This window comes from Mus musculus, chromosome 19 (genome assembly GCF_000001635.26).
Source record: "Mus musculus strain C57BL/6J chromosome 19, GRCm38.p6 C57BL/6J".
NCBI classification, from domain to species: Eukaryota; Metazoa; Chordata; class Mammalia; order Rodentia; family Muridae; genus Mus; species Mus musculus.
The window spans coordinates 4,146,804-4,163,840 of NC_000085.6; the positions used below are offsets into that span (position 1 = coordinate 4,146,804).

The window sequence follows — 17,037 nt, forward strand, 5'->3', positions numbered from 1 at the left end:
CCATCTCTCAGGGCCCCACCTCCACGGTTCTCAAAGGGAGCCTTTCCCACGTGGGAGAATTGCTACTCAAAAAGAAGGTTTTACAAGATAAGGGGCTTCCTAGGGGCTCACAGCACAGGTTTGGAGAGACTTCAGTCTCAAAACAGTCCCCAGCTCAGGCAACATACTGCGGGGTGTGTGTGTGTGTGTGTGTGTCCGCCTTCCCCCTCCAGGTGAGATGCCTGTGCCTCTTCAAAGGAGCCAGGTGTTGGTTCTGAGAGCTGTGAATAGGAATATTTTGCAATTCTATATTCAGCTCTGCTGCTCATTCGCTCACCCAGCATGAAGTGGTCTCACGCTGGGTGCTGGCTGGGTCTCCCTCTGGGCACTGGAAGGCAGGGTGGAGGCTGGGGGATAAGGGGAGTGCACAAGACAAAGTCCCTGTCTTTCCTTTGCTGGCATGAATCTTAGCAGGGTGCCAAATAATTACACAATGTAGCATCTGGGACTAAGAACGATTAATGGGAACCAGGAACAGGAAGAACTGGGTGAGAGGAGAGCTCAGAAAGACCCACAGGGGAAGTGACACTTGAGGCCTGGGGTCATTGAGGGATGAAGCCTTCCCAAGGCTAGGAAGAGCTTCCAGAAGGAAGAAGGGAGCAGGATGTGTTAGCCTGAGGTGGGAACTGAGGTTTGCTGTCACTGGGACACGTGCTGAGAGGGGACAGTGCTGGGTGCCCTGGGGTCAGACAGGAATTCTGACATAGGAACATGGAACTATGGATTTTATTTGAAGTGGGGTGATGTGGGGGGTGGGGGTGGTACTTAGAACTGTAGCCACCTGGCATCATATGGGCTTCCCTGTGAACATCTGCTACCCAAGTCAAGCCACACTCCTGCCTCCCTAGCTCCAGGTTTTACAAACAGTGAGAAATCCCAAGACATTGGAAATAACAAAGTTGGGCTGAATCCCAGCTGGGAGGTCTCAATCAAGCACCTGTCCTCTCTAGGCCTGTTTCTTCAGAGTATAGTGACCACTGAGGTGGGACACAAGTCCACTTAGCCTCCCACACACAGTTGGGGCCTCATGAAGGCTAAACAAAGCACCTTTACCTCTGCCCTGCCTCTTCCCACGTCCCTCTTCCCTTTCTGGGAAAGACGGCCTCGTATCACCACTGGTTACTGGAGGTAGACACAGAGGAATAGTGTTCTCTTACTACAGTGGGTCCTAACAGGGACACCTACGTCCTCCAGGATGAGAGGAGATAGGGCAAATATGAGGAGGCAAATCCAGGCTCTGATGGGATGGAGGAGAGAAAGGACATGCATTATGCATGGGATCCACTGTCATCCTCTACTTCGATTTTCTCTAAGCCAGAGCAGGAGCCACAGGAGTCCATCAAGATGTAAGAGATTGCCTTTCACCTCTTCAATGTACATATCTGACATCAGGAACCCCCCAACTTTAAAACCCATACCTATGGCAGGGTGTGGTGGCACATGCCTTTAATCCTTGCACAGATATCTGTAAGTTCTTTGCTAGTTCCAGGCCAGCAAGTATGCAGAGTAACAACCTGTCTCAAACACAAAACAAAAAACACGTGAAAACATTGGAGGCGGAGCGAGAGAATACTTTTGGGTAGAACTGGGTAGGGAAATCAGAGGGCAGGCTTCACCCCACCTCAAGAGACTCGCACAGTCTGTACCCGCGGCTCCAAGCAGGCCCGCCCCTTTCAACAAGCAGCCCAGGGCCTGGCGACTAGGCCTTGCCCCGTGGGCGGGACATCCTAAAGCCCCGCCTTCTGCGCGTGACCTTGCCCCGCCCCCGCCTCCCTCGGCTATCACTTCCTGATTCCCGCTTCCTGCTTCCCAGAGGCCGGGATCCGGAGCCGCCCGAGGTCGCCGCCGCAGTCCCCGGCGCCCCTGGGGAGCGGAGAGCGGTGAGCGGTGAGCGGTGAGAGCGGCAGGGACGGACTAGGGGCGCAGACGTGGGCCTGGGGCAGGGGGCGCGAGCCGGAAGAGCGCCTCGCCCCACCTTCATTCCCGACTCCCTCCCACCCCCCAGCCGCCCCTCTCTCCCTTTCTGGGCTGGGATCTTTGGAAGTTGGGTTCCTGGTTCACTTGGACCGTGCTCCAAGGCCACTTTGAGGACCTGGCAGTATCCTCGACCCCTGTTCAGCCAGGGTCCCTAGGCCCGACTTCTGCAGCTCTTTGCACAGTCCCCGGGACTGAGCTGCGGCCTTGCTAGACCAACCAACCCCTTTTGCTGCCTCTTCTCCCCATCACCCAGCCTTCAAACTCTGGGTGTGGAAAGCGCCTTGGAACCATCTGGGACCTACAGAAGATCTAAATTCTGTCTCCCTTTCAGCAGCACACACACACTCAGACCCCTAGCCAGGGAGGGGATGGGGAGGCAGAGAGTGTTGGTCTGCACCTATGAGCCCTTTCTATAACTGGGGAAATAGAGACTCCCAGCTAACGCTGGACCAATTTCCTGGTGACATGCTCTGTGTGTCTCTTTGGAGAGCAGAGCTGATTCAGGTGTCTCTGCCCTCACAGACATGTCCTTCCGAAAAGTTGTGCGGCAGAGCAAATTCCGGCATGTATTCGGTCAGCCGGTCAAGAATGACCAGTGCTATGAGGACATTCGAGTGTCCCGAGTTACCTGGGACAGCACCTTCTGCGCAGTCAACCCCAAGTTCCTGGCAGTGATTGTGGAAGCCAGTGGTGGAGGCGCCTTTATGGTGCTTCCTCTAAACAAGGTGGGCCTCAGCGGGTCAGGGTGGAGAGGACATCTGAGGACACTCTGGTCACACCTGTGGGCAGGGCAGTTTGTGCCACTTCTTGGCCCGTGGCTACTGATGGATTGTTGATGGAAGTAGAAAAAGTGTTTATTGCCACCAAGTGTGGATAAGAGGCTGCAGCAGGCATTTCCTCATATGCTGGGTGGAGCAGACACATCTGGGCCACCAGGAACCAGGGCAGTCACATTATTCTTGCACCTTGGAGGGCCCATAGATACTGGGAGGAATGGAGGTCGGGACTTTGGGTTCTTCTCTGACTGCTCTTCATGACTACAGACGGGCCGCATTGACAAGGCCTACCCGACAGTGTGTGGGCACACGGGGCCTGTTCTGGATATTGACTGGTGTCCCCACAATGATGAAGTCATTGCCAGTGGATCAGAGGACTGCACTGTCATGGTGAGCAAAGGACCGTTCAAGTCAGGGTCTCAGGGTGTGGCTGAAGGATGCTGGCAGCAGGGGCAAGCACAGGCCTGAGCCCATGCTCCGTCTCCCTACCGCAGGTATGGCAGATTCCAGAAAATGGGCTGACCTCCCCTCTGACAGAGCCAGTAGTGGTGCTCGAGGGGCATACCAAGCGCGTGGGCATTATCACCTGGCACCCCACAGCCCGAAATGTGCTTCTCAGTGCAGGTTTGCACCATCCCATACCTACCCCTTGCTCTCCGCCCTTCTCCAGGATGATCCTGGAATGTTCAGCAGCCTCTCACAGGCCAGTCTAACAGGGGAAGTGATGCCTGCAAAGATGGTGGCCCGGATCAGTTCAAGAGGCGGGGGCAGAGTGGGCCTAGTGGGCTGATGGTCCTACGAGTGCATGCCTGGCTACCTGAGCTGATGACCGCTTGCCCATCAGGTTGTGACAATGTGGTACTTATCTGGAATGTGGGCACTGCAGAGGAGCTGTACCGTCTGGACAGCTTGCACCCCGACCTCATCTACAACGTGAGCTGGAACCACAATGGCAGCCTCTTTTGCTCAGCTTGCAAGGACAAGAGCGTCCGAATCATCGATCCTAGGCGGGGCACCCTGGTGGCAGTAGGTATCCCCAAAGGGCAAATATGACAATGTCCAGACTCAGGGCCTTGATCTGCACTGTACTGACCACCTGTCCATCCTACAGGAACGTGAAAAGGCTCACGAGGGGGCCCGGCCCATGCGGGCCATCTTTCTAGCTGACGGGAAGGTGTTCACCACAGGTTTCAGCCGCATGAGTGAACGGCAGCTGGCGCTCTGGGACCCAGTGAGTGATGTAGCAAGCCTAAGGCGGGCAGGCTTGTGACCTGGGCCTCACCCTAGCATATTCCTCCCTGGGCCTGGCAGACAGATTAGCATGGAGACGTCTGTCTGTACTGCTTGGATTCTCAGCCTGGCTCTTGAGACTCCCGGGACGTTGCCATCCCTCCCTTCCCTGTTTCCAGCTCCCTGGCTCTCCCTAGCACTCCCCCACTGCCTCCCACATCCTTAGTTTTTGCTTGCGCAAACCATAAAGGTACCCTTCTCCTTAGAGCTTCCAGTCCCTGGGTAGAGAGACTGTCCCTTAGCAGTGTGCTCTGAGGGTCCTCTTGAGGCCTGGGCTGGTACCACCTGGGCCCCCACCCTTCCTGTGGCCAGATGTCTTCAACACTTGCCCATTAGTTTGGGAGTAGTCTTGAGGCCTGGAGAAGGCTGGGAAGTGGGCCCTGGAGATGGAGAAAACCGCTAGCATGCTGAGGAGTGTTGCTGACTGGTGTGAGACCGGCCGAGGCCAGTCTAGCAGTGCTCGGAAGGAGAGGATGCTGACTCGACCCAATTGTCCCTCATGTACTTAGGAAAACCTTGAGGAGCCCATGGCCCTGCAGGAGCTGGATTCAAGCAATGGGGCTCTACTGCCCTTTTATGACCCAGACACCAGTGTGGTCTATGTCTGTGGCAAGGTGAGGCTGGGTGGGCAGCAAACTTAGGCTGAGCATAATGGAAGGCCCTGGCTAAGTGCTGGACTTCCTTATTCCTGCAGGGCGATTCCAGCATCCGGTACTTTGAGATCACAGATGAGCCCCCCTACATCCACTTCCTGAATACATTTACCAGCAAAGAACCCCAGAGGGGTATGGGCAGCATGCCTAAGAGGGGCTTGGAGGTCAGCAAGTGTGAAATTGCCAGGTATTAAAGTCCTCTGGGGCGGTCATTTGTAGGCAGACTTTATTCAAGGATGTCTTTGTGAGGGGGGGGGGCGTGGGGGGGGGGTCAGACAAAGAGTAGGAGCCAGGTTGTCCGCATCCAAGGTGGAAGCTCAGAGTGTGGCGGCTAAGCTGGGCATGGTGTCCTACACCTGTCACCCCAGCACTTGGGGACTGCCAGCACAGAGGCCACCAGGACCACACAGAAAGTTCAAGGTCAGTTCAAGACCCTGTCTCAAACATCAACAGGACAAAGGAAAGGGATGGGCATGTGGCTCTCCATTGGTGCAGCGCCTGCCCAGCAGAGCCCATGGCTTTACCATGGCACTGTAAAGCAAAAGCTGCAATGCGTGCCTGTGATTCACCCGGGAGGTAGCCCTGGGAGGAGCACAAGTTCAAGGTCATCCTTAGCTCTGTAGTGAGCTTAGGCTCGGGGCCAGCCTGGAATATATGAAACCATGTTTCAAAAAATAAAGAGAGTAAAATAAAGAGCACTCACTCCTTTAATCCTAGCTTCTGGCAGAGGCAGGTCGAACTCCATGAGTTTTAAACAAGGCTGGTCTATACAGTGAGACCCTATCTCAAAAAGAGACAGAGACAGAGAGAGAAAGAGAGAATAAGAATCACAATTGTAAGGTTGCCTAGGGTCATGCTCTAGGGAGGCCATGAACTCACAAGGCAGCCTGTGTGTGTGGTCTCAGGTCTACCTGTGGGAATATCCAGGTGGGGAAACTGGAAAATTGTGGGAGGTTCCACCATGACTCCCCTCCCTTTTCCAGGTTCTACAAACTGCATGAACGCAAGTGTGAGCCCATAGTCATGACTGTGCCAAGAAAGGTGAGGCTGCTGGTAACCCTGTCCACCCACTCCCATCCCTAGCAGAAGGACCACACCAAAGCGGTGGGCGAGGCTGATGAGTGGATGGAACCTATGGGCTGTACTGATTCCAGGGTGGACTGAGTTGTAGTAAATTGTTGGAGGAATGGCACAGGATGAGCTGAAGCCCTGCAGTGACAGACCAGGCACTTAAGAGCAAGATGGGGGAAGAGGGACAGAGGGCCTCCCCTAGGAGGCCAGACTAGCTGTGGGGTTGGAATGGTGGTCTGTGGGAGGCAGGGCTAGAAGAAGGGCATGAAGGACAGGGGCTCTGGTCATGAAACCCATGGGGAGGATCCTGGAACACAGTCCCACTGTCCTGCAGCTGGTGTTTACAGTCTGCCAGCCATGGCCTGCAGCAAAGCTCATAATCTGTGGGCCATAGATATGGCTCCCAGGATTCCACAGAGCCACATAGCTGGTCCTTGTGGTTTGCTGGAGATGGTGCCAGCAAGGGCTGTGCCAGGAAGGATCAGGCATTTGGAGGATGGGTTGGCAAGAGTACAAGTCAGGAGGGTGTTGAGGATGCAGCCACTCAGAGACCAGATGTGAGACCCCTGATCGTCGGGACCTCCAACTGATTCTGACCTCCCCTACGCGGTGCGCAGTCTGACCTCTTCCAGGATGATCTGTACCCTGACACAGCCGGGCCTGAGGCTGCTCTTGAAGCAGAGGATTGGGTGAGCGGTCAGGATGCTAATCCAATCCTCATCTCACTACGGGAAGCCTATGTGCCCAGTAAACAACGGGACCTGAAGGTCAGCCGGCGCAACGTGCTATCAGACAGCAGGCCTGCCAGTTACAGCCGCTCCGGAGCCTCCACAGCTACTGCAGTTACTGATGTCCCCAGTGGCAACCTTGCTGGGGCTGGTGTATGTGACCTACATTTGGGAGTGCTGTCCCATTGGCTAGGCACCAGGCCTCTTCCCTGGGGGTGGGTTATGGCTGATAGCCTCTGACTTCCATTTGTCTTTGTAGGAAGCTGGGAAGCTGGAAGAGGTGATGCAGGAGCTCCGGGCACTCCGGATGCTGGTCAAGGAGCAGGGAGAACGTATCAGCCGCCTGGAGGAGCAGCTGGGCCGCATGGAGAATGGGGATACATAGGACCACCAGGGACCTGCTCCCGACACTGCCTCCTCCAACCCTTCCCACCTAGCTTCTGTGGCCAGGTCACACCAGGCAGTTGGCTGCTCAGTGCCTCTGTGGCAGGTCACAGCCAGTTTGCACCTCTCCACAGCCTGGGGCCCAGGTTGGAAGCACCACCTGACTTTTGGAAGATTTTTGTACCAAGGCAAATTCCCAAGTACTTTAAGGGACCATCTCCTCGACCTGCCCAACCCACTGCCCCCTCACCAGAAAAAGCAGCAGAGATGGGGTCTATATTTTCATTCCAAATAAAATGCTCTTTCTAAAGCCAGGTTTGACCTACTGTTGTGGAGGATTAGGAGTGGATGCTAGAAAGGGAAACTGCAAACCTTATATGGAAAGTAGCCCCTGCATACCAGAATTCCACCATACAGAGAAACTGAGGTGAAAAGGCCAGGGAAAGGTGTGGGGGATGGGCTAGTGGGTAAATTCTCTTGCTAAGCAAGCCTGAAGACCTGAATTCAACTCCTGGAGCCCACAGTGGAAAGAGGCATCTGACTTCCATTTGTCCCCACGTATGCAGGCATGTGTACAGTTTTGTTGTTTTGGTTTTTTGTTTTAAGGCTAACCAGATACCCACTTAGTCCCAGTACCCCAGAGGCAGAGCTAGGAGCTCAGAGTTCCAGACCTGCCAAAGCTACATAATGTATAGGTGGCTGTCCTGCTTTGAGTTAGATAGATGCACACTTCCTCCCTTTGGAGTTCTGGTCACAGATCCTGTGGCCCCAGCCTCACCTAGAGAGAGAAGATCTAATACCTGTCTGGGTAATCCTGAGGCTGAGACCCAGTGAGGGTCCTGTAATAGACAAGAGTGGGTGGGGCATTTTGGGCAGGAAACGGAAGTGTAACTCCTACTAGCTACTCTACTGAGAGCTGTGGGGCTCACTTCTCACTAAACAGTCAGAGGTGGGTGCCCGTGCAAAAGCCATCGGATCAATGGTGAGCTGTGGGACCCTCTGGGCTCTTGGGGCACCGTGGGCTGGGGATGGAATATCAAGGTTCCAGGAGTTAAGGAAGGGTCTCCTTCCGTAGCCTGAGACCCAGGACTAGAATGGGTTGGAATTTAGCCCTCACCTCAGATCTGGGCTCTCTGGGATTAAAGGTAGGTCCTCTAGTTCCTCACCCTGGGCACAGCCCTATTCCAAGACCCTTGGGACAGTCCTCCACCTGGTCCCCTCACGAGCCGAGTTTAGGTGTAACTCTTTCTCCAGAGCTTGGTATGCTACGGGGGAGCCTTGTGCCCAGCACCCTTCCCCCCACCCCCTGCTACCACCCCCACCACCTGCTTTGTTCCAACCGCAGGCTTCCTCTGATAGCTACACATGCTGCCCCCAGACCGGTGGCCCTGCACGCCTGAGGCCCTTTGGGGTAGAGTGGGGAGCTGAACAACGGAAACCCTGCAGCTGGGGCAGCCCCATGGTCGAGGAGGGGCTTCAAAGACCCCTCATTCTAGGACCAGTCAACCTCTGAGCTGGTCTAGATATCTCCATCATGGCCTCCAGAGAGCAACCTGCCACTAGCCTCTCAGACCCCTTCAACTCCCTCTACTGCAAGGCAGGCCAGGCCACACAGCCAGCTAATATCCACTGAGCATCTATGTCCATGGTTTTAAGTGCTCCCCACCCCAAATCCAGGCGCTTATTCTGGTGGGAAATGTAACACAACTGGATCAAGATTATTCTCTAGTGTAGGATTTGGTGGGAAAAGAGTAATCAAGGGACCTGAGGTCGGTGAATGGGTGGGCTGAGGTCTGACAAGTTAGCTGTAGAAGTCTTGCAGGTGTGGGAGGGGGTGACCCGGAGGGGACAGTGACCAGAATGTAAAGTGAGTAAGTTTAAAAAAAAAAAAAAACAGCCGGGCAGGACCTCATCATCAGCCAGGCCTAGCCAGGCTTGGCAAGCATGTCACCATGAGGCTGTGAAGTAGTGTCTGAGCAAAGGGAAGGCCAACGCACAGGCCTCTGACAGGCACAGGCCTCAGGCAGTGAGAAGTGAGTTACAGGGTTGGGTTGAAGGTGAGCACAATAGCAAAGGCCTAACCAAATATGGGCTGGTGATTTTCTGCTTGACTGTCTCTATTTTGCTTGAGGCAGCTGAGGTCTTTGTTAGAATTCAGTTGGTCTCATCAGGTGACAACTCCTCCCTACTGTCTCCCACAGGCTCTGCCTGGTACCCTCAGATTTGGGGTGCTGATGGCCCTGCCAGGGGCACTGGCCTCTGGGGCAGACCCAGAGGACGGTGTGGGCTCCAGTGTGGTCACCATTGTCCTGCTGCTCTTGCTCCTGCTGCTGCTGGTCACTGCCCTAGCCTTGGCTTGGCGTCGCCTCAGCCATGCCTCAGGGGGGTACTACCACCCAGCTCGCCTGGGTGCTGCCTTGTGGGGCCACACCTGCCGCCTGCTCTGGGCCAGCCCTGCAGGCCGCTGGCTTCGCGCCCGCACTGAGCTGGAATCCCCAGAAGAATCAGGGCCGCCGGAGGATGAAGAGGATGCAGAAGATTTTGTGATAGATGGTGGCCCCGAGGAAGCTGCCGCCAAGGAAGAGGAGCAGCGGTGTCAAGCAGAGCAGACCCGAGATCCACGTGACACAGACAGTGACGGGGGCCTGGGCCTGAGCTCTCAGGGTCCTGTGGGCTCAGGCAGCAGCGCCGAGGCCCTGCTGAGTGACCTGCATGCCTTTTCTGGTAGTGCTGCCTGGGATGACAGCGCTGGAGGAGCAGGGGGCCAGGGCCTCCGGGTCACTGCACTATAGGAGTCAGCTTGTCCTGTTCCTGCCCCAGCCTCTGACTTTTCCCATGCATGTTATGGTGAAACACAAGCTGCCCTGGACCTTCGTCACCCCACCCTTACATCAGCTTCTTAGACTGACACCCCAACCAGTTCCCCAGAGTGTGTGTGTGCATCCCAGACAGGCACTGGGCAAACATTAAAAATAAAACTTTGTAAGCACTGAGGTCCGTGGTCCTTTAGGATCCCCTCCTCTCCCTAAACATGCCACTCTTGTGTCCCGGAGTCCGGCAAAAGCCACTCTGCCATGATTCAGTCCTTTACTTCTTCTACAAGGGCACAGTTCCAAAGGGCAGGCCAAGTCCCTTCTAATGGGATGGGGGTTGGGAGCCACTGCCAGTGGCTTCAGTGGACATGATTGTAAGGCTCACTCTCACACACAAGACATACTCTGATCGCTTGACTATCCGCAGGTCGGAACGAGCCGGGTTCTCACAGCTGCCCTCTCTTCCTCTATTCTCCTAACGCCCTGAGCGGCCCCGTCCCTTCTTGGACTTCTTGGTTCCTGAGGGAGGACGGATGGGAAGGGGGGCAGTGCTTGTGGGTGGTGGTGATGGTGGTGATGGTAGGAGTGGAGGTAGAGATGGCTCCATGGGCTCTGGTGGGCCGGGACTGGGCCGGAACCCCTCAAAGGGAGAGAACTTGAGGGGGCTGCAAGAGAAAGCAAGGCTGAGTCAGAGCCTCCGGGCCTGGTCAGTAATACTGGCAGCAGGGAAGGGAGGTGAGGCACTTTATCTACTTGGGCACACAAGTTGTAGGTCCACAAACTACCACTTTAGCAGCCTCTGTTACAGATGTACAGGGCCTGGGGTCCCACACTGAGCAGGGGCCTGAGGCCAGCCTTTAAAGGAAAGCTTGGCCGAGTAGCCCACAGGTACTAGTCCATGCTAGGGAACCCTGCCCCAGGCACACGCCTGCCCTGCTCCTGGGTACCTGATGGGGGTGCGGGGACTGCTGTTAAGGCGTCTGGGAGAACGCAGCTTGGGCTGGAAGGAGAAGCCCTCTTTGATGCTGTCCAGGACAGAAGGTGCCACATATGTAAAGCCCTGTGGGGAAGAGGCCAGGCCAGGTGATGCTGGCATCTCCAATCCCTAGCTACAATCCTTCGGTCCCCATAACCCCCAGGCCCTCACCAGGAAGGCTTGGTTGGCACTCTCACTGAGGGCTGTGTCATCTGGACTATCTACCGGCGTCTGCCGTGTGAATCGTGCATCAAACTGGCTCACATCCTCTTCTGATTGCTGTGGGAAAATCCGTGTGGGGAATTAAAGGACTCCAAAGGACAGGACCTCCACATGCCATGTGGCCAAAATGACCCCCATATACTCACCAGACTTGGCCTGAAGGGAGGGTCCACGCGGCGGGCCAAGAGATCATCCCAATTGATGTGCCGGAAAAAGGGGTGCCTCTGAGGGTAGAGGGCGCCCGGGAATATGTCAATTACTCCCCTTGCCTATCTCCCTGCTATATCCACGTCATCCTCCGGCCCCAGTTCACTGTGACATAACCAGACTCACCTGGACATCAGCAGCATCTCCCAGGCCACCCCCAATTCGCTGAGTGGGGTTCCGCTTCAGAAACTGAACAGGGTAAGGTAAGGGTGGAGAGAAGTAGATGGTGTGTGCCCAGCCTCCAGAATGGGGACCAGGCAAGCAGAAATAGGGTCTAGAACATGGCCTCTGCCCGATGCACCCCTCAATCCTTTCAGAGTTGGGTCAACAGTGCCCTCTTCATGCAACCTTGGTGGCATTCCCCTTCCCTTAGGAGGCTGGTCGTGGCCTTTCTGATGGAGCAGGGCTAACTCACAAGAACACCCTGCTGATAAAGACAGAGATTCAGTCCTGCTCAGGGACAGTGCTCAGGCTCTCGGAGCCCAGGCCTAAACTCAGGGTTCTCATTCCAAAGCCAATGTGTCTGCCATCCCCAGAGACAAACTGCACAGGCAGGGGGTTAAGGCATGGCCTTCCCCAGAGCCTAGGGACAGTCGATCAGACATGCAGAGTTGCTGACAGGGTTTAGGGAAGAGGCAGAAATAAGTCCCTGGATGAGAAGGAGCCCCACCTTTTTGGCAAGGTCCCGGGCATCCGGGGTGAGGTAGGGGGGCAGCACCAGCTTCCCTTTAATGATTTTATCCATAGTTTTCTTCCGGTTCTCTGCAGTGAAGGGCGGCTGGAGAAGGCAGAAGGTGAGGGCAGCCTAGGGGTCCTCCCACCCAGTCCTGCCCCAACCTGGAAGGGATCTCCCCAACACCCACCCTGCGCCCAAGGAAGCTGGACTTGCCGATCCAGTGAGCATGTCGTACATCAGGGCTCCCAGGCTCCACCAGTCCACTGCCCGGTTGTGACCAGTGCGCACTAGAATCTCTGGGGCCCTGGGAGGCAGGTGGAAGTGTCAGTTAAGGGCAGGCCCTCTCTGGTAATCCTCCCAGACCCTGGCCAGCCAGGTGTTACTTACATGTACTCAATGGTGCCACAGAAGGTGTGAGTGATAGCACCCTCATGAATGGACTCCTTGCAAAGTCCAAAGTCTGTCAGTTTGATGTGGCCTGAGGAAGAATGTTAAAAGAGAAGCCCTGGGATGACATATGGCCAGGCCTACTTGTGGGCTCCTCAGCCCTGCCCTGCAGACGCTGGCAAGGCCAGGGGTGTAACGCCCATGCGTGCACGCAGCGTGCTCACCCTGGCTGCTGAGCATGATGTTCTCAGGCTTGAGGTCCCGGTAGATGATGCCGTGGGAATGGAGATGGCCCAGGGCTAGTGTGATCTCTGCCAGGTAGAAGCTGCAAAGACAGGACAAGGTAAAGGCAGGGCAAAGGTTGGGGTGTAGGCAAGGACCAGCACCCCCAGACACCCACCAGGCTGTGTCTTCCAGGAAGATGCCTTCTCGCTCAAGATGTGTGAAGAGCTCACCACCTGTGACACAAGCACATCAGCAGCTGTGCACTCGGGCCCAGCCTCGCTACTGTCTGAGCGTCAGTTTCTTCTAGAGAAAAATGGGACTTGTAGATCCCACCCTACCTGCCTCCCAGAGATGCCGTGGGGACTCAATTCAATCAGCAAACATCTACCGTCGCCTACGCACTTGGTGCCTGGCCCTGTGCTGCGAGAAGCTGGGGCAGAGTTGAGGAGACCCAGCCATTGCCCTCAGGATGCTCAGTCTAATGGGAAGACAGACATGTGGACAGTGCTCTAGGATGCCAGGCTCAGGTCATAGCTCTGGGAACTCCAGAGCCTCATGATAGAGGGCGGAGGAAGCTAATCTCAACACAGTGATGGGGAAGGGGCAGTGACGGTGTGGCTCTCTGTCTGGATAGAGTGGGACGGGACGCCAAGCATGCAGGAAGTCGCTGTAGGGTTCAGCTGGTACTGGGCAGACAGGGAGAAGGAATGGCTCTCAATCACTCTTGGTGAGTAATGGCATGACCAAAAAGACCAAGGCCTTGTTTGGGTGTTTAGAGACACGTGCTCCAGGAAGATGACCTTCGCAATTAGTGGAGGTGAAGAGCCCAGGGAAGCTAGACCCTCAAAGCTAGTTTAAAAACAGACCTGCTAGGTGTGATGGCACATAATTTAAATCCCAGACAGGGGCAGGGAATGTCTTTTGAGTTCTATGTAATGAGTTCCTGGCCAAACAATGTTATATAGTAAGACCCTGCCTCAAAAAGACAAAACAAGAAAGTGTGTAGCACATGCCTTTAATACCAACACTCAGTCTGCAAAGACAGGCAGATCTCCTGAATTCAAGGCCAGCATGGTCTATATAGTAAGTTCTAAGCAGGCCAGGACTACATAAGCAGACCTTGTCTCAAAAAATAAACGAAGCTGGGCATGGTGGCGCATGTCTTTAATCCCAGCACTCGGGAGGCAGAGGCAGGCGAATTTCTGAGTTCGAGGCCGGCCTGGTCTACAAAGTGAGCTCCAGGACAGCCAGGGCTATACAGAGAAACTCTGTCTCGAAAAACCAAAAAAAAAAAAAAAAACGAACCCCGGGCAGTGGTGGTGCATGCCTTTAATCCCAGCACTTGGGAGGCAGAGGCAGTCAGATTTCTGAGTTCGAGGCCAGCCTGGTCTACAGAGTGAGTTCCAGGACAGCCAGGGCTACACAGAGAAACCCTGTCTTGAACCCTCCCCCCAAAACAAAACAAAACAAAAAAATTAAACCCTATAGAAACAGTAACCACTCATGAGACTTCCAAGAAGAAGGATGTAGCTAGGTGAGACCTGACTGGGTGCCTGGCACACAGAGGACAGGCAGGAAAAAGTGGATGAAATTTTCTCTGGACATCACATCTATATAAACTCCCACCAGCCCCACCCACCCCACAAACACTAGGCACTGGATGGATGTTTGCTGAATGAATGAACAGATAGAGAGACAGACAGATGGACACACGGCCAGGCATGGTATGTGAGCCTCCTAGCCATCCTCCATGATACCTCTCAAGAGTCCCTAAGTCCCCACCCAGTGTTCCTGGGCTGGCTCCCTGCCACACCCTGCTCGGCTTAGCCCACACACCTACCACTGAGGCACTCCAGGATGAGGTAGAGTTTGCCACCTGTCTGGAAAGCATAGGCCAGTTCTACAATGAAGGGATGCTTCACAGATTCTAGAATGTTCCTCTCAGCCCGGGTATGGGCTGTGTCCTTGGCACTGCATACAATCTTGGCCTAGAGATGCAGGAGTCTGTTAGAAGGGGAGGCATCCAGAGTGCTTGCCTTTCTGCTCTGCGGATTGACTGCCACCTCAATAGAATGCGCAACCTCAAGAGTCAACTATACTGAGGAGGAGCCAGTGTTCCAGTACACGTCTCTTGTTTCAAATAAACATTGAAACAACTTGGGTATGTAAGTGTCTAGATGCTAGGTCTGTGCAGTGATATCATCCTGACAGTAACCAACCCATAGAGTCGGGGTACCAAGGGTGGAACAGTATCACAAAGAGCCCCCTTTCTAGAAGCTTCTCCAGTCTGCCCTCCACAAGATCTGATCATGACAAAGACAATGGGAGGACTGGGCACTGGACTCAGAGGTTCAAAGTGTGAACTATGAAAGCATAAAGATCTGAGTTCAAATCTTCAGTAGCAATATAAAAAGCCAACGATGGCTGTGCGTGCCTGTGCCCTGTGGGAGGGGCACAGAAGCACCACTGGGTCTCCAGCCCAGCTTCAGTGAGACCTTGTCTCCTGAGAGGAAGTGACTTAAAAACAGTAAACTTTTCCGGAACCGGTTTATCCTCTCAGTCTCTCACCCTTGATACTTTCTTGTGTTCTTTGAGACAAGGTATCATTATGTAGCCCCTGGTGTGCTGGCCTACCACCACTCAGATCCTCCGGCTTTACCCATTCAAGTCCTGAGACTACACAGTATCCTACCAAGTTCAGCTCAACTTGACCCTGCTGACACACTGAGCCACACAATTCTTTGTCGTGGGTTCCTGTTGCGCTGCATCCTGGGCTTCTATTCACAGAATGCCAACAGTACTGCCTGTCCTCATGAGTCCTGACAATCAAAGCTTGCCATATGTGCCCTAGCAGGCCAGCTTCTTCCATCCAAGAATTACTCCAAAATCGTATGTATGACAATAGATGCTAAGTCAGCAAGTGTCAAGATAAGGACTGTCTTTATCATGTTTCCGGCTGTCTTCCCGAGACCTGGCACAGGCTGATGGGGATGGCAGCTACTCTGTCTCTGCTGGCTAAGCGAGTGACTCACCTTCCTTAAGACCTTCATGGCATATATTTTTCCCAAGTTGGTGCCTTGCACTTTTCTCACCTGGAACACCTGTAGGGCAGGGGAGACAGGATTAACTTCTCTGACCACACCCCACCTTCAAGGTTGCCCCACCCTAAAGGGACCAAAAGGTCTAAACTCAGCTTAAGGGTGGAACAGTAAAGATCTCCATCAGATTTTGAAAGGATATGCCCTTCCTTCCCCCAGGTCTCCAGCTCTGAATTCCATCAGAGACTCCGTACATTTACAAGCCTATTGGGTGTGAAGGATAGTATGCTGTCTCAGGCTAGAGCTGAGGTCGCCAGGGAGAGAGGGATGTTAGTACCTTGCCATAGCCCCCCTTGCCCAGTACACTCAGTAGCTCAAAGCAGTGGGGCCCGATGCGCTCAGGACCCAGGTTCACGCTGCTCTCTGTCAGCTCTACTTCTTCATAGTGTCCCACTGTCCTAAAGACAGAATAAGTTAATGAGGGAAAGGCTCTAGTGTACTCCAAGTCCCGACCCCTACTCCATACCCCCACCCCCCAAGCAAGACCCTCACTCACTCCAGGCCAGCAGCCCTTAATTCGCCAAGGGGACACACGTCCTGTGAGAAACCAAGTAATAAGAACCATGGGAGGTGCCAGAATACCTCCTCCCAACCTAGGCTCAACTGCTTGGCCCAGGGGAGAGGACCAAGGATAGAAGACAGGAGCAGGGATGGGGAAAGGTTGGGAAGGAGAGACCAAGGATAGAAAAGGAAAGATTGGGTCCAGGGGCTGGGGCTGGGGTTGGGGTTGGGGCTGGATCTGGGTTTGTAGGGGTCACAAACCACTCAGAGTTGGGAGCGCCAGGGTTTTGGTTAACCAGCCGGGCTCCCGGGTCCAGTCGCGCCCGGAGAGAAACACTCACCGCAGGGCTGAACTCCGGTTCGCCCTCGCCCTCGCTCCCTTCCTCGGTCTCCAAGTCTAAATCAAATACGGCCGCCATGGCCCCGCCGGTCCCGCGGGACCCTTGGCCCGGACCAGGCAGAACTCTGACTGACAGCACCGGGCTGTGCCTACGTCATTTCTCCGCGACAGCAGCCGCTCGCTCTGTTGACGCAATAGCTTCACCCACTCTCAAGTCGAGTGGGAAGAAAAGATGGCGCCTGTCGGAAAGCCTCTCGGGAGTCGTAGTTCCAGACATCTGGACCTCCCATCCTGCAAGCCTTATGAATAGAATAGGCTTTACTAGACCATCTTCCTTGTCGGTTTCTCCTGGGCCAGCTCTCGCCCCGAGCCGCGCGCACAGAGGCTCCCATTTTGACTCTGGAGCAAGTTCAAGATTTAATGGGCAGAATTACAGATGCATGAACGTTTAAGTGGCAACTCCTCAGCCCTTCTTAGTGCTGTGAGCTGCCCAGAAAGAAAACTTGTGTCTGTTCGGTTGTATTAGGGGACAGTAAGCTGTATTAGGGACACTCCATACAACCTCCCTGAAGCTCACAGACCCTGCAGGTCTGACATTTTCTGGGCGACTGCCTGGGCTTTGTTTCAAGGCTCCCTTTCTGAAGGGCTCAACACACCTAAATATGGACTTTTGC

The 17,037-nt window shown here is 54.6% G+C and overlaps 3 protein-coding genes across 17 annotated transcripts; 2 read left to right on the forward strand and 1 right to left on the reverse strand.

Annotated features, from left to right (window-relative positions):
- Positions 1-1,807: 1,807 nt before the first annotated feature.
- Positions 1,808-7,232, forward strand: Coro1b (coronin, actin binding protein 1B). 3 transcript variants are annotated; one of them, XM_006531741.3, is made up of 11 exons: positions 1,808-1,926; positions 2,539-2,741; positions 3,060-3,182; positions 3,287-3,416; positions 3,637-3,818; positions 3,904-4,023; positions 4,592-4,696; positions 4,777-4,922; positions 5,719-5,776; positions 6,424-6,687; positions 6,794-7,232. In XM_006531741.3, exons 2-11 carry the CDS (start codon positions 2,541-2,543, stop codon positions 6,917-6,919), a joined length of 1,455 nt encoding a protein of 484 aa, XP_006531804.1. In that variant the 5' UTR covers positions 1,808-1,926; positions 2,539-2,540; the 3' UTR covers positions 6,920-7,232. The 3 variants fall into 3 exon arrangements, with proteins under 3 accessions (XP_006531804.1, XP_006531805.1, NP_035908.1); XM_006531742.1 differs by having other exon boundaries at positions 1,809-1,919; NM_011778.3 differs by having other exon boundaries at positions 1,851-1,933.
- A 610-nt stretch (positions 7,233-7,842) lies between these two features.
- Positions 7,843-9,907, forward strand: Ptprcap (protein tyrosine phosphatase, receptor type, C polypeptide-associated protein). The gene is made up of 2 exons (NM_016933.3): positions 7,843-7,900; positions 9,120-9,907. The coding sequence occupies exons 1-2, from the start codon at positions 7,898-7,900 to the stop codon at positions 9,708-9,710; spliced, it is 594 nt and encodes a 197-aa protein (NP_058629.2). The 5' UTR covers positions 7,843-7,897; the 3' UTR covers positions 9,711-9,907.
- Positions 9,908-9,988: 81 nt separating this feature from the next.
- On the reverse strand, positions 9,989-16,580 carry Rps6kb2 (ribosomal protein S6 kinase, polypeptide 2). 13 transcript variants are annotated; one of them, NR_153661.1, is made up of 15 exons: positions 16,365-16,580; positions 16,019-16,059; positions 15,800-15,920; positions 15,457-15,525; positions 14,265-14,412; positions 12,763-12,902; positions 12,600-12,657; positions 12,424-12,524; positions 12,200-12,290; positions 11,807-12,116; positions 11,263-11,325; positions 11,076-11,153; positions 10,879-10,986; positions 10,679-10,791; positions 9,989-10,396 (listed from the first exon to the last, which is right to left on the reverse strand). NR_153661.1 is itself a non-coding variant. In NM_021485.3 (15 exons), the coding sequence occupies exons 1-15, from the start codon at positions 16,440-16,442 to the stop codon at positions 10,207-10,209; spliced, it is 1,458 nt and encodes a 485-aa protein (NP_067460.1). In that variant the 5' UTR covers positions 16,443-16,580; the 3' UTR covers positions 9,989-10,206. The 13 variants fall into 13 exon arrangements, 6 of the variants coding, with proteins under 6 accessions (NP_067460.1, XP_006531876.1, XP_030106877.1 ...); NM_021485.3 differs by lacking the exon at positions 12,763-12,902 and having other exon boundaries at positions 11,807-11,914; positions 12,026-12,116; XR_003952798.1 differs by lacking the exon at positions 12,763-12,902 and having other exon boundaries at positions 9,992-10,396; positions 11,807-11,914; positions 12,048-12,116; positions 16,365-16,548.
- Between the last annotated feature and the right edge of the window lie 457 nt (positions 16,581-17,037).

Coding starts and splice junctions, on each gene's coding strand:
- Coro1b (XM_006531741.3), top strand. CDS start 2,541: ATGTCCTTCCGAAAAGTTGTGCGGCAGAGCAAATTCCGGCATGTATTC. Junction 3,819..3,903: donor GGCGGGGCACCCTGGTGGCA/GTAGGTATCCCC, acceptor TCCATCCTACAG/GAACGTGAAAAGGCTCACGA. Junction 4,697..4,776: donor TGGTCTATGTCTGTGGCAAG/GTGAGGCTGGGT, acceptor TTATTCCTGCAG/GGCGATTCCAGCATCCGGTA.
- Rps6kb2 (NM_021485.3), bottom strand. CDS start 16,442: ATGGCGGCCGTATTTGATTTAGACTTGGAGACCGAGGAAGGGAGCGAG. Junction 15,526..15,799: donor GCAAGGGGGGCTATGGCAAG/GTACTAACATCC, acceptor CCTGCCCTACAG/GTGTTCCAGGTGAGAAAAGT. Junction 10,792..10,878: donor GTGCCAACCAAGCCTTCCTG/GTGAGGGCCTGG, acceptor TCTTCCCCACAG/GGCTTTACATATGTGGCACC.